The sequence below is a fragment of the Bufo gargarizans genome, chromosome 2 (genome assembly GCF_014858855.1).
Source record: "Bufo gargarizans isolate SCDJY-AF-19 chromosome 2, ASM1485885v1, whole genome shotgun sequence".
Lineage (NCBI taxonomy): Eukaryota > Metazoa > Chordata > Amphibia > Anura > Bufonidae > Bufo > Bufo gargarizans.
In genome coordinates, this window is record NC_058081.1 from 379513902 (window position 1) to 379529807 (window position 15906).

Below are 15906 nucleotides of genomic sequence, written 5' to 3' on the forward strand. Positions count from 1 at the left end.
GGAAAAGGGAAGACCGGAAACTTAGCTTGGCCTGCAGGCTGTACGAAGGCGATTGGCGGAAGTGACGTACAGTAACGCCGGGGAAGTGTCACGGAGTAATATCTTCCCGCTTCTGTCACCACCGGCGCGTACCGAGGGGACGGATACAGAGGGAGAGGGAGCGGGAGCAGCCGAGGTAAGTGGTGCTGGGGGTGACCGGGAACTGTCCGAGACCTACCCAAGTCTATCCAGGCCCCCAGTGGATCAGTACAGGCCTGCGCCCCTCAAGTCTGCGGCGATAGTAGCTTCCCCTGAGGAGCCCCCCAGTGTATCCTGACATTACATACATGTATATACATCACTGGCAGTGGTGTCCCCTGAGGAAGCTGTTGTACACTATGGAGCCCCCCCCTCCCAGTGTATCCTGACATTACATACATGTATATACATCACTGGCAGTAGTGTCCCCTGAGGAAGCTGTTGTACACTATGGAGCCCCCCCCTCCCCCGTGTATCCTGACATTACATACATGTATATACATCACTGGCAGTAGTGTCCCCTGAGGAAGCTGTTGTACACTATGGAGCCCCCCCCTCCCAGTTTATCCTGACATTACATACATGTATATACATCACTGGCAGTAGTGTCCCCTGAGGAAGCTGTTGTACACTATGGAGCCCCCCAGTGTATCCTGACATTACATACATGTATATACATCACTGGCAGTAGTGTCCCCTGAGGAAGCTGTTGTACACTATGGAGCCCCCCCCTCCCAGTGTATCCTGACATTACATACATGTATATACATCACTGGCAGTGGTGTCCCCTGAGGAAGCTGTTGTACACTATGGAGCCCCCCCCTCCCAGTTTATCCTGACATTACATACATGTATATACATCACTGGCAGTAGTGTCCCCTGAGGAAGCTGTTGTACACTATGGAGCCCCCCAGTGTATCCTGACATTACATACATGTATATACATCACTGGCAGTAGTGTCCCCTGAGGAAGCTGTTGTACACTATGGAGCCCCCCCCTCCCCCGTGTATCCTGACATTACATACATGTATATACATCACTGGCAGTAGTGTCCCCTGAGGAAGCTGTTGTACACTATGGAGCCCCCCCCTCCCAGTGTATCCTGACATTACATACATGTATATACATCACTGGCAGTAGTGTCCCCTGAGGAAGCTGTTGTACACTATGGAGCCCCCCAGTGTATCCTGACATTACATACATGTGTATACATCACTGGCAGTAGTGTCCCCTGAGGAAGCTGTTGTACACTATGGAGCCCCCCCCCCCCCCCAGTGTATCCTGACATTACATACATGTATATATGTTCTGGTTCTGACAAAGCTGCCAGTTCAGTTGATGTACTGCTCCAAATTAAGATACGTGCACGGAGAGATCAGACAGACAACTCACTACATGGAGTTAATCAGTATCTCTGGTTTATTTCTAAGAAAACAGACACTACATAGTTTTCACGAGAGGAGGGAGTGAGGGGGGTGAAAGATAAAGTATATATTTTCTATTGGCTATGAACTCTCTACTTTTCTGTAACCTTGACGGCCAGAGGAAATTCCTCCTCACTCCCCCCCCTTGTTCCTGGGTGAAACCGTTACTTCTTTCTTTGTAGCTGCTTGCTTGAGCTGAACGGAAACCACAAAGAAACACATGATAAAAACACAAAGTAAGATTCTAGTTTATAGGTGTAGGCTGAATGCCTGGCCGCCATCTTAGCTCAACAAGCAAGTATCCATTTTGTATCAATAGTCCATAACATATACATCATTGGCAGTGGTGTCCCCTGAGGAAGCTGTTGTACACTATGGAGCCCCCCAGTGTATCCTGACATTACATACATGTATATACATCATTGGCAGTAGTGTCCCCTGAGGAAGCTGTTGTACACTATGGAGCCCCCCCAGTGTATCCTGACATTACATACATGTATATACATCACTGGCAGTGGTGTCCCCTGAGGAAGCTGTTGTACACTATGGAGCCCCCCCAGTGTATCCTGACATTACATACATGTATATACATCACTGGCAGTGGTGTCCCCTGAGGAAGCTGTTGTACACTATGCAGCCCCCCCAGTGTATCCTGACATTACATACATGTATATACATCACTGGCAGTGGTGTCCCCTGAGGAAGCTGTTGTACACTATGGAGCCTCCCAGTGTATCCTGACATTACATACATGTATATACATCACTGGCAGTGGTGTCCCCTAAGGAAGCTGTTGTACACTATGGAGCCCCCCCCCCCCCAGTGTATCCTGACATTACATACATGTATATACATCACTGGCAGTGGTGTCCCCTGAGGAAGCTGTTGTACACTATGGAGCCTCCCAGTGTATCCTGACATTACATACATGTATATACATCACTGGCAGTGGTGTCCCCTAAGGAAGCTGTTGTACACTATGGAGCCCCCCCCCCCCCCCCCCAGTGTATCCTGACATTACATACATGTATATACATCACTGGCAGTGGTGTCCCCTGAGGAAGCTGTTGTACACTATGGAGCCTCCCAGTGTATCCTGACATTACATACATGTATATACATCATTGGCAGTAGTGTCCCCTGAGGAAGCTGTTGTACACTATGGAGCCCCCCCCCCCCCAGTGTATCCTGACATTACATACATGTATATACATCACTGGCAGTAGTGTCCCCTGAGGAAGCTGTTGTACACTATGGAGCCCCCCCCAGTGTATCCTGACATTACATACATGTATATACATCACTGGCAGTAGTGTCCCCTGAGGAAGCTGTTGTACAGTATGGAGCCCCCCCAGTGTATCCTGACATTACATACATGTGTATACATCACTGGCAGTGGTGTCCCCTGAGGAAGCTGTTGTACACTATGGAGCCCCCCCCCAGTGTATCCTGACATTACATACATGTATATACATCACTGGCAGTAGTGTCCCCTGAGGAAGCTGTTGTACACTATGGAGCCCCCCCCAGTGTATCCTGACATTACATACATGTATATACATCACTGGCAGTGGTGTCCCCTGAGGAAGCTGTTGTACACTATGGAGCCCCCCAGTGTATCCTGACATTACATACATGTATATACATCACTGGCAGTGGTGTCCCCTGAGGAAGCTGTTGTACAGTATGGAGCCCCCCAGTGTATCCTGACATTACATACATGTATATACATCACTGGCAGTGGTGTCCCCTGAGGAAGCTGTTGTACACTATGGAGCCTCCCAGTGTATCCTGACATTACATACATGTATATACATCACTGGCAGTGGTGTCCCCTGAGGAAGCTGTTGTACACTATGGAGCCCCCCCCTCCCAGTTTATCCTGACATTACATACATGTATATACATCACTGGCAGTAGTGTCCCCTGAGGAAGCTGTTGTACACTATGGAGCCCCCCAGTGTATCCTGACATTACATACATGTATATACATCACTGGCAGTAGTGTCCCCTGAGGAAGCTGTTGTACACTATGGAGCCCCCCCCTCCCCCGTGTATCCTGACATTACATACATGTATATACATCACTGGCAGTAGTGTCCCCTGAGGAAGCTGTTGTACACTATGGAGCCCCCCCCTCCCAGTGTATCCTGACATTACATACATGTATATACATCACTGGCAGTAGTGTCCCCTGAGGAAGCTGTTGTACACTATGGAGCCCCCCAGTGTATCCTGACATTACATACATGTGTATACATCACTGGCAGTAGTGTCCCCTGAGGAAGCTGTTGTACACTATGGAGCCCCCCCCCCCCCCCCCCAGTGTATCCTGACATTACATACATGTATATATGTTCTGGTTCTGACAAAGCTGCCAGTTCAGTTGATGTACTGCTCCAAATTAAGATACGTGCACGGAGAGATCAGACAGACAACTCACTACATGGAGTTAATCAGTATCTCTGGTTTATTTCTAAGAAAACAGACACTACATAGTTTTCACGAGAGGAGGGAGTGAGGGGGGGTGAAAGATAAAGTATATATTTTCTATTGGCTATGAACTCTCTACTTTTCTGTAACCTTGACGGCCAGAGGAAATTCCTCCTCACTCCCCCCCCTTGTTCCTGGGTGAAACCGTTACTTCTTTCTTTGTAGCTGCTTGCTTGAGCTGAACGGAAACCACAAAGAAACACATGATAAAAACACAAAGTAAGATTCTAGTTTATAGGTGTAGGCTGAATGCCTGGCCGCCATCTTAGCTCAACAAGCAAGTATCCATTTTGTATCAATAGTCCATAACATATACATCATTGGCAGTGGTGTCCCCTGAGGAAGCTGTTGTACACTATGGAGCCCCCCAGTGTATCCTGACATTACATACATGTATATACATCATTGGCAGTAGTGTCCCCTGAGGAAGCTGTTGTACACTATGGAGCCCCCCCAGTGTATCCTGACATTACATACATGTATATACATCACTGGCAGTAGTGTCCCCTGAGGAAGCTGTTGTACACTATGGAGCCCCCCCAGTGTATCCTGACATTACATACATGTATATACATCACTGGCAGTGGTGTCCCCTGAGGAAGCTGTTGTACACTATGGAGCCCCCCCAGTGTATCCTGACATTACATACATGTATATACATCACTGGCAGTGGTGTCCCCTGAGGAAGCTGTTGTACACTATGCAGCCCCCCCAGTGTATCCTGACATTACATACATGTATATACATCACTGGCAGTGGTGTCCCCTGAGGAAGCTGTTGTACACTATGGAGCCTCCCAGTGTATCCTGACATTACATACATGTATATACATCACTGGCAGTGGTGTCCCCTAAGGAAGCTGTTGTACACTATGGAGCCCCCCCCCCCCCCCCCAGTGTATCCTGACATTACATACATGTATATACATCACTGGCAGTGGTGTCCCCTGAGGAAGCTGTTGTACACTATGGAGCCTCCCAGTGTATCCTGACATTACATACATGTATATACATCACTGGCAGTGGTGTCCCCTAAGGAAGCTGTTGTACACTATGGAGCCCCCCCCCCCCCCCCCCAGTGTATCCTGACATTACATACATGTATATACATCACTGGCAGTGGTGTCCCCTGAGGAAGCTGTTGTACACTATGGAGCCTCCCAGTGTATCCTGACATTACATACATGTATATACATCATTGGCAGTTGTGTCCCCTGAGGAAGCTGTTGTACACTATGGAGCCCCCCCCCCCCAGTGTATCCTGACATTACATACATGTATATACATCACTGGCAGTAGTGTCCCCTGAGGAAGCTGTTGTACACTATGGAGCCCCCCCCAGTGTATCCTGACATTACATACATGTATATACATCACTGGCAGTAGTGTCCCCTGAGGAAGCTGTTGTACAGTATGGAGCCCCCCCAGTGTATCCTGACATTACATACATGTGTATACATCACTGGCAGTGGTGTCCCCTGAGGAAGCTGTTGTACACTATGGAGCCCCCCCCCCCAGTGTATCCTGACATTACATACATGTATATACATCACTGGCAGTAGTGTCCCCTGAGGAAGCTGTTGTACACTATGGAGCCCCCCCCAGTGTATCCTGACATTACATACATGTATATACATCACTGGCAGTGGTGTCCCCTGAGGAAGCTGTTGTACACTATGGAGCCCCCCAGTGTATCCTGACATTACATACATGTATATACATCACTGGCAGTGGTGTCCCCTGAGGAAGCTGTTGTACAGTATGGAGCCCCCCAGTGTATCCTGACATTACATACATGTATATACATCACTGGCAGTGGTGTCCCCTGAGGAAGCTGTTGTACAGTATGGAGCCCCCCAGTGTATCCTGACATTACATACATGTATATACATCACTGGCAGTGGTGTCCCCTGAGGAAGCTGTTGTACACTATGGAGCCCCCCCCCCAGTGTATCCTGACATTACATACATGTATATACATCACTGGCAGTGGTGTCCCCCTGAGGAAACTGTTGTACACTATGGAGCCCCCCACTGTATCCTGACATTACATACATGTGTATACATCACTGGCAGTAGTGTCCCCTGAGGAAGCTGTTGTACACTATGCAGCCCCCCAGTGTATCCTGACATTACATACATGTATATACATCACGGGCAGTAGTGTCCCCTGAGGAAGCTGTTGTACACTATGGAGGCCCCCAGTGTATCCTGACATTACATACATGTATATACATCACTGGCAGTAGTGTCCCCTGAGGAAACTGTTGTACACTATGGAGCCCCCCAGTGTATCCTGACATTACATACATGTATATACATCATTGGCAGTAGTGTCCCCTGAGGAAGCTGTTGTACACTATGGAGCCCCCCCAGTGTATCCTGACATTACATACATGTATATACATCACTGGCAGTGGTGTCCCCTGAGGAAGCTGTTGTACACTATGGAGCCCCCCCAGTGTATCCTGACATTACATACATGTATATACATCACTGGCAGTGGTGTCCCCTGAGGAAGCTGTTGTACACTATGCAGCCTCCCCAGTGTATCCTGACATTACATACATGTATATACATCACTGGCAGTGGTGTCCCCTGAGGAAGCTGTTGTACACTATGGAGCCTCCCAGTGTATCCTGACATTACATACATGTATATACATCACTGGCAGTGGTGTCCCCTAAGGAAGCTGTTGTACACTATGGAGCCCCCCCCCCCCCCCCCCAGTGTATCCTGACATTACATACATGTATATACATCATTGGCAGTAGTGTCCCCTGAGGAAACTGTTGTACACTATGGAGCCCCCCAGTGTATCCTGACATTACATACATGTATATACATCATTGGCAGTAGTGTCCCCTGAGGAAGCTGTTGTACACTATGGAGCCCCCCCAGTGTATCCTGACATTACATACATGTATATACATCACTGGCAGTAGTGTCCCCTGAGGAAGCTGTTGTACACTATGGAGCCCCCCCCAGTGTATCCTGACATTACATACATGTATATACATCACTGGCAGTGGTGTCCCCTGAGGAAGCTGTTGTACACTATGGAGCCCCCCCCAGTGTATCCTGACATTACATACATGTATATACATCACTGGCAGTGGTGTCCCCCTGAGGAAACTGTTGTACACTATGGAGCCCCCCACTGTATCCTGACATTACATACATGTGTATACATCACTGGCAGTAGTGTCCCCTGAGGAAGCTGTTGTACACTATGCAGCCCCCCAGTGTATCCTGACATTACATACATGTATATACATCACTGGCAGTAGTGTCCCCTGAGGAAGCTGTTGTACAGTATGGAGCCCCCCCCCCCCCCCCAGTGTATCCTGACATTACATACATGTATATACATCACTGGCAGTGGTGTCCCCTAAGGAAGCTGTAGTACACTATGGAGCCCCCCCAGTGTATCCTGACATTACATACATGTATATACATCACTGGCAGTAGTGTCCCCTGAGGAAGCTGTTGTACAGTATGGAGCCCCCCCCCCCAGTGTATCCTGACATTACATACATGTATATACATCACTGGCAGTGGTGTCCCCTAAGGAAGCTGTAGTACACTATGGAGCCCCCCAGTGTATCCTGACATTACATACATGTATATACATCACTGGCAGTAGTGTCCCCTGAGGAAGCTGTTGTACAGTATGGAGCCCCCCCCCCCCCCAGTGTATCCCGACATTACATACATGTATATACATCACTGGCAGTCGTGTCCCCTGAGGAAGCTGTTGTACACTATGGAGCCCCCCAGTGTATCCTGACATTACATACATGTATATACATCACTGGCAGTAGTGTCCCCTGAGGAAGCTGTAGTGTCCCCAGTGTATCCTGACATTATCTACATGTATATACACCACTGGCAGTGGTGTCCCCTGAGGAAGCTGTAGTAAACTATGGAGCCCCCCAGTGTATCCTGACATTACATACATGTATATACATCACTGGCAGTAGTGTCCCCTGAGGAAGCTGTTGTACAGTATGGAGCCCCCCCCCCCCCCCCAGTGTATCCTGACATTACATACATGTATATACTTCACTGGCAGTAGTGTCCCCTAAGGAAGCTGTTGTACACTATGGAGGCCCCCCCAGTGTATCCTGACATTACATACATGTATATACATCACTGGCAGTGGTGTCCCCTGAGGAAGCTGTTGTACACTATGGAGCCCCCCCCAGTGTATCCTGACATTACATACATGTATATACATCACTGGCAGTGGTGTCCCCTAAGGAAGCTGTTGTACACTATGGAGGCCCCCCCAGTGTATCCTGACATTACATACATGTATATACATCACTGGCAGTGGTGTCCCCTAAGGAAGCTGTTGTACACTATGGAGGCCCCCCCAGTGTATCCTGACATTACATACATGTATATACATCACTGGCAGTGGTGTCCCCTGAGGAAGCTGTAGTAAACTATGGAGCCCCCAGTGTATCCTGACATTACATACATGTATATACATCACTGGCAGTGGTGTCCCCTAAGGAAGCTGTTGTACACTATGGAGCCCCCCCAGTGTATCCTGACATTACATACATGTATATACATCACTGGCAGTAGTGTCCCCTGAGGAAGCTGTTGTACAGTATGGAGCCCCCCCCCCCCAGTGTATCCTGACATTACATACATGTATATACATCACTGGCAGTGGTGTCCCCTAAGGAAGCTGTTGTACACTATGGAGGCCCCCCCAGTGTATCCTGACATTACATACATGTATATACATCACTGGCAGTAGTGTCCCCTGAGGAAGCTGTTGTACAGTATGGAGCCCCCCCAGTGTATCCTGACATTACATACATGTATATACATCACTGGCAGTAGTGTCCCCTGAGGAAGCTGTTGTACACTATGGAGCCCCCCCCTCCCAGTGTATCCTGACATTACATACATGTATATACATCACTGGCAGTGGTGTCCCCTGAGGAAGCTGTTGTACACTATGGAGCCCCCCAGTGTATCCTGACATTACATACATGTATATACATCACTGGCAGTCGTGTCCCCTGAGGAAGCTGTAGTGTCCCCAGTGTATCCTGACATTATCTACATCACTGGCAGTGGTCTCGCTCTTTGTTTCAGCTGCGTTTACACAATGCCGGCCCTTTTGGAAAGACCTAAGATGTCAAACACGATGGCGCGAGCCCTCCATAGACATGTGATGATGGAGCGGGAGCGCAAGCGACAAGGTAAGGAGAACACTGTGTATGGGATTACGGTATAATGAGGTGTAATGGTGGCTGCACTGGGAGTAGTGAGAAAGCTTGTCTCTGCTGGTGTCCGCACTATGGTCCAGTCATCACAAGGAGATCGTATGGGGAGTGCAGAGAACGGTCACGGCGGAGATTGTATGGGGAGTGCAGAGAACGGTCACGGCGGAGATTGTATGGGGAGTGCAGAGAACGGTCACGGCGGAGATTGTATGGGGAGTGCAGAGAACGGTCACGGCGGAGATTGTATGGGGAGTGCAGAGAACGGTCACGGCGGAGATCGTATGGGGAGTGCAGAGAACGGTCACGGCGGAGATCATATGGGGAGTGCAGAGAACGGTCACGGCGGAGATTGTATGGGGAGTGCAGAGAACGGTCACGGCGGAGATTGTATGGGGAGTGCAGAGAACGGTCACGGCGGAGATTGTATGGGGAGTGCAGAGAACGGTCACGGCGGAGATTGTATGGGGAGTGCAGAGAACGGTCACGGCGGAGATTGTATGGGGAGTGCAGAGAACGGCCACGAAGGAGATCGTATGGGGAGTGCAGAGAACGGTCACGGCGGAGATCGTATGGGGAGTGCAGAGAACGGTCACGGCGGAGATCGTATGGGGAGTGCAGAGAACGGTCACGGCGGAGATTGTATGGGGAGTGCAGAGAACGGTCACGAAGGAGATCGTATGGGGAGTGCAGAGAACGGCCACGAAGGAGATCGTATGGGGAGTGCAGAGAACGGCCACGAAGGAGATTGTATGGGGAGTGCAGAGAACAGTCACGGCGGAGATCGTATGGGGAGTGCAGAGAACGGCCACGAAGGAGATCGTATGGGGAGTGCAGAGAACGGTCACGGCGGAGATCGTATGGGGAGTGCAGAGAACGGTCACGGCGGAGATCGTATGGGGAGTGCAGAGAACGGTCACGAAGGAGATCGTATGGGGAGTGCAGAGAACGGCCACGAAGGAGATCGTATGGGGAGTGCAGAGAACGGCCACGAAGGAGATCGTATGGGGAGTGCAGAGAACGGCCACGAAGGAGATTGTATGGGGAGTGCAGAGAACGGCCACGAAGGAGATCGTATGGGGAGTGCAGAGAACGGCCACGAAGGAGATTGTATGGGGAGTGCAGAGAACAGTCACGGCGGAGATCGTATGGGGAGTGCAGAGAACGGCCACGAAGGAGATCGTATGGGGAGTGCAGAGAACGGCCACGAAGGAGATTGTATGGGGAGTGCAGAGAACGGCCACGAAGGAGATCGTATGGGGAGTGCAGAGAACGGTCACGAAGGAGATCGTATGGGGAGTGCAGAGAACGGTCACGGCGGAGATCGTATGGGGAGTGCAGAGAACGGTCACGGCGGAGATTGTATGGGGAGTGCAGAGAACGGTCACGGCGGAGATTGTATGGGGAGTGCAGAGAACGGTCACGGCGGAGATTGTATGGGGAGTGCAGAGAACGGTCACGGCGGAGATTGTATGGGGAGTGCAGAGAACGGTCACGGCGGAGATTGTATGGGGAGTGCAGAGAACGGTCACGGCGGAGATTGTATGGGGAGTGCAGAGAACGGTCACGGCGGAGATTGTATGGGGAGTGCAGAGAACGGTCACGGCGGAGATCGTATGGGGAGTGCAGAGAACGGTCACGAAGGAGATTGTATGGGGAGTGCAGAGAACGGCCACGAAGGAGATCGTATGGGGAGTGCAGAGAACAGTCACGGCGGGTGATGGTGAAAGCTTCAGCCGTCTCATGAGGGTGGGAAGGTGAGGTTGGCTCTCCTGGTACCTGGCTATGGTCAAGCCTGACAGTGTCCTGTCTAATGCTTCACAGAGGAGGAGGAGGTGGATAAAATGATGGAGCAGAAACTGCGGGATGAACAGGAGAGGAGGAGGAAGAAGGAGATGGAAGAGAGGATGTCCTTGGAGGAGACACGTGAACAGGTGAGCTCTGGGGCCCTCAGTGTCAGGGATACTGGATGTGAAACAACTAAGCACTGCCATCTAGTGGCCTTATATATGTACTGTACTCGGGGAACGTGATGTACCCCATGCACTGCCATCTAGTGGCCTTATATATGTACTGTACTCGGGGAACGTGATGTACCCCATGCACTGCCATCTAGTGGCCTTATATATGTACTGTACTCGGGGAACGTGATGTACCCCATGCACTGCCATCTAGTGGCCTTATATATGTACTGTACTCGGGGAACGTGATGTACCCCATGCACTGCCATCTAGTGGCCTTATATATGTACTGTACTCGGGGAACGTGATGTACCCCATGCACTGCCATCTAGTGGCCTTATATATGTACTGTACTCGGGGAACGTGATGTACCCCATGCACTGCCATCTAGTGGCCTTATATATGTACTGTACTCGGGGAACGTGATGTACCCCATGCACTGCCATCTAGTGGCCTTATATATGTACTGTACTCGGGGAACGTGATTTACCCCATGCACTGCCATCTAGTGGCCTTATATATGTACTGTACTCGGGGAACGTGATTTACCCCATGCACTGCCATCTAGTGGCCTTATATATGTACAGTACTCGGGGAACGTGATGTACCCCATGCTAGGGCTGCAACGATTAATCGATGTAATCGATTATATTCGATAACTGGATTCGTTGTCGACGAATCCAGTTATCGAATAATCGCCGATTCGTTGCTATTCGGGCGGGCGGGCGGTCGCTGCATCTTTATTTTACCTTTTTACAATGACGCTCCCGCTCCTGTAACAGCCAGGCAGAGCGGACGGCGGCGTAACGTCACTCACTCACGTGACACGCCTGCTCCGCCTCCTTCATTCATGAAGTGGGCGGAGCAGGTGCGTCACGTGATTGAGTGACGTTACGCCGCCGTCCGCTCTGCCTGGCTGTTACAGGAGCGGGAGCGTCATTGTAAAAAGGTAAAATAAAGATGCAAGCATCGGGGCCGGGGCTGTTATGGGGAGGGGGGGGGGAGGATCTGTCTATGACACTGCTATGGGAAGGGGGGTCTGTGTATAGCACTGCTATGGGGAGGAGGGGGGGTCTGTGTATGGCACTGCTATGGGGAGGGGGGGTCTGTGTATGGCACTGCTATGGGGAGGGGGGGTCTGTGTATGGCACTGCTATGGGGAGGGGGGGTCTGTGTATGGCACTGCTATGGGGAGGGGGGGTCTGTGTATAGCACTGCTATGGGGAGGGGGGGTCTGTGTATAGCACTGCTATGGGGAAGGGGGATCTGTGCACTGTTATGAGGAAAGGGATCTTAACAGTGCACATATCCCCCTCTCCATAACAGCGCCACCCACAGATCCCCCTCTCCATAACAGTGCACATATCCCCCTCTCCATAACAGCGCCACCCACATATCCCCCTCTCCATAACAGCGCCACCCACAGATCCCCCTCTCCATAACAGCGCCACCCACAGATCCCCCTCTCCATAACTGCGCCGCCCACAGATCCCCCTCTCCATAACAGCGCCACCCACAGATCCCCCTCTCCATAACAGCGCCACCCACAGATCCCCCTCTCCATAACTGCGCCGCCCACAGATCCCCCTCTCCATAACAGCGCCACCCACAGATCCCCCTCTCCATAACTGCGCCGCCCACAGATCCCCCTCTCCATAACAGCGCCACCCACAGATCCCCCTCTCCATAACAGCGCCACCCACAGATCCCCCTCTCCATAACTGCGCCGCCCACAGATCCCCCTCTCCATAACAGCGCCACCAACAGATCCCCCTCTCCAAAACAGCGCCACCAACAGATCCCCCTCTCCATAACTACGCCATCCACAGATCCCCCTCTCCATAACTACGCCATCCACAGATCCCCCTCTCCATAACTACGCCGTCCACAGATCCCCCTCTCCATAACTACGCCGTCCACAGATCCCCCTCTCCATAACTACGCCGTCCACAGATCCCCCTCTCCATACTACGCCGTCCACAGATCCCCCTCTCCATAACTACGCCGTCCACAGATCCCCTCTCCATAACTACGCCGTCCACAGATCCCCCTCTCCATAACTGCGCCGCCCACAGATCCCCCTCTCCATAACTACGCCGTCCACAGATCCCCCTCTCCATAACTACGCCGTCCACAGATCCCCCTCTCCATAACTACGCCGTCCACAGATCCCCCTCTCCATAACTACGCCGTCCACAGATCCCCCTCTCCATAACTGCGCCGTCCACAGATCCCCCTCTCCATAACTACGCCGTCCACAGATCCCCCTCTCCATAACAGCGCCACCCACAGATCCCTCTCTCCATAACTGCGCCACCCACAGATCCCCCTCTCCATAACTGCGCCGTCCACAGATCCCCCTCTCCATAACAGCGCCACCCACAGATCCCCCTCTCCATAACTACGCCACCCACAGATCCCCCTCTCCATAACGCCGTCCACAGATCCCCCTCTCCATAACTGCGCCACCCACAGATCCCCCTCTCCATAACTGCGCCGCCCACAGATCCCCCTCTCCAAAACTGCACCGTCCACAGATCCCCCTCTCCATAACTGCGCCACCCACAGATCCCCCTCTCCATAACTGCGCCACCCACAGATCCCCCTCTCCATAACTACGCCGTCCACAGATCCCCCTCTCCATAACTGCGCCGCCCACAGATCCTCCTCTCCATAACTGCGCCGTCCACAGATCCTCCTCTCCATAACTGCGCCGTCCACAGATCCCCCTCTCCATAACTGCGCCGTCCACAGATCCCCCATAATAGTGTCGTCCACAGATCCCCCATAATAGTGTCGTCCACAGATCCCCCATAATAGTGTCGTCCACAGATCCCCCATAATAGTGTCGTCCACAGATCCCCCATAATAGTGTCGTCCACAGATCCCCCATAATAGTGTCGTCCACAGATCCCCCATAATAGTGTCGTCCACAGATCCCCCATAATAGTGTCGTCCACAGATCCCCATAATAGTGTCGTCCACAGATCCCCCATAATAGTGTCGTCCACAGATCCCCCATAATAGTGTCGTCCACAGATCCCCCATAATAGTGTCGTCCACAGATCCCCCATAATAGTGTCGTCCACAGATCCCCCATAATAGTGTCGTCCACAGATCCCCCATAATAGTGTCGTCCACAGATCCCCCATAATAGTGTCGTCCACAGATCCCCCATAATAGTGTCGTCCACAGATCCCCCATAATAGTGTCGTCCACAGATCCCCCATAATAGTGTCGTCCACAGATCCCCCATAATAGTGTCGTCCACAGATCCCCCATAATAGTGTCGTCCACAGATCCCCCATAATAGTGTCGTCCACAGATCCCCCATAATAGTGTCGTCCACAGATCCCCCATAATAGTGTCGTCCACAGATCCCCCATAATAGTGTCGTCCACAGATCCCCCATAATAGTGTCGTCCACAGATCCCCATAATAGTGTCGTCCACAGATCCCCATAATAGTGTCGTCCACAGATCCCCCATAATAGTGTCGTCCACAGATCCCCCATAATAGTGTCGTCCACAGATCCCCCATAATAGTGTCGTCCACAGATCCCCCATAATAGTGTCGTCCACAGATCCCCCATAATAGTGTCGTCCACAGATCCCCCATAATAGTGTCGTCCACAGATCCCCCATAATAGTGTCGTCCACAGATCCCCCATAATAGTGTCGTCCACAGATCCCCCATAATAGTGTCGTCCACAGATCCCCCATAATAGTGTCGTCCACAGATCCCCCATAATAGTGTCGTCCACAGATCCCCCATAATAGTGTCGTCCACAGATCCCCCATAATAGTGTCGTCCACAGATCCCCCATAATAGTGTCGTCCACAGATCCCCCATAATAGTGTCGTCCACAGATCCCCCATAATAGTGTCGTCCACAGATCCCCCATAATAGTGTCGTCCACAGATCCCCCATAATAGTGTCGTCCACAGATCCCCCATAATAGTGTCGTCCACAGATCCCCCATAATAGTGTCGTCCACAATTTGTTTTAATATGGCCTTTGAACATAATTTTTCAAGTAAGATCATATAAACCTCTCTGTTTTGTAATTTTGTCGTTTTTCCCGATTAATCGATTAATCGTAGAAATTAATCGGCAACTAATCGATTATTCAAATAATCGTTAGCTGCAGCCCTACCCCATGCACTGCCATCTAGTGGCCTTATATATGTACTGTACTCGGGGAACGTGATGTACTCCATGCACTGCCATCTAGTGGCCTTATATATGTACTGTACTCCATGCACTGCCATCTAGTGGCCTTATATATGTACTGTACTCCATGCACTGCCATCTAGTGGCCTTATATATGTACTGTACTCCATGCACTGCCATCGAGTGGCCTTTTGTATGTACTGTACTCCATGCACTGCCATCTAGTGGCCTTATGTATGTACTGTACTCCATGCACTGCCATCTAGTGGCCTTTTGTATGTACTGTACTCCATGCACTGCCATCTAGTGGCCTTATGTATGTACTGTACTCCATGTACTGCCATCTAGTGGCCTTATGTATGTACTGTACTCCATGCACTGCCATCTAGTGGCCTTATGTATGTACTGTACTCCATGTACTGCCATCTAGTGGCCTTATGTATGTACTGTACTGCATGCACTGCCATCTAGTGGCCTTATGTATGTACTGTACTGCATGCACTGCCATCTAGTGGCCTTATGTATGTACTGTACTGCATGCACTGCCATCTAGTGGCCTTATGTATGTACTGTACTGCATGCACTGCCATCT

At 50.8% G+C, this 15906-nt stretch overlaps 1 protein-coding gene across 1 annotated transcript in view; it reads left to right on the forward strand.

The window, feature by feature from the left end:
• The first annotated feature begins 24 nt into the window (after positions 1–24).
• The window catches only part of GPS2 (G protein pathway suppressor 2), a 34741-nt gene continuing 18859 nt past the window's right edge, over positions 25–15906 (forward strand). The window contains exons 1-3 of the mRNA XM_044280768.1: positions 25–175; positions 9054–9160; positions 11006–11115. Of these exons, the coding sequence (XP_044136703.1) occupies positions 9067–9160; positions 11006–11115 (204 nt within the window). The 5' untranslated portion in view covers positions 25–175; positions 9054–9066. The remainder of the gene's footprint in view (positions 176–9053; positions 9161–11005; positions 11116–15906) is intronic.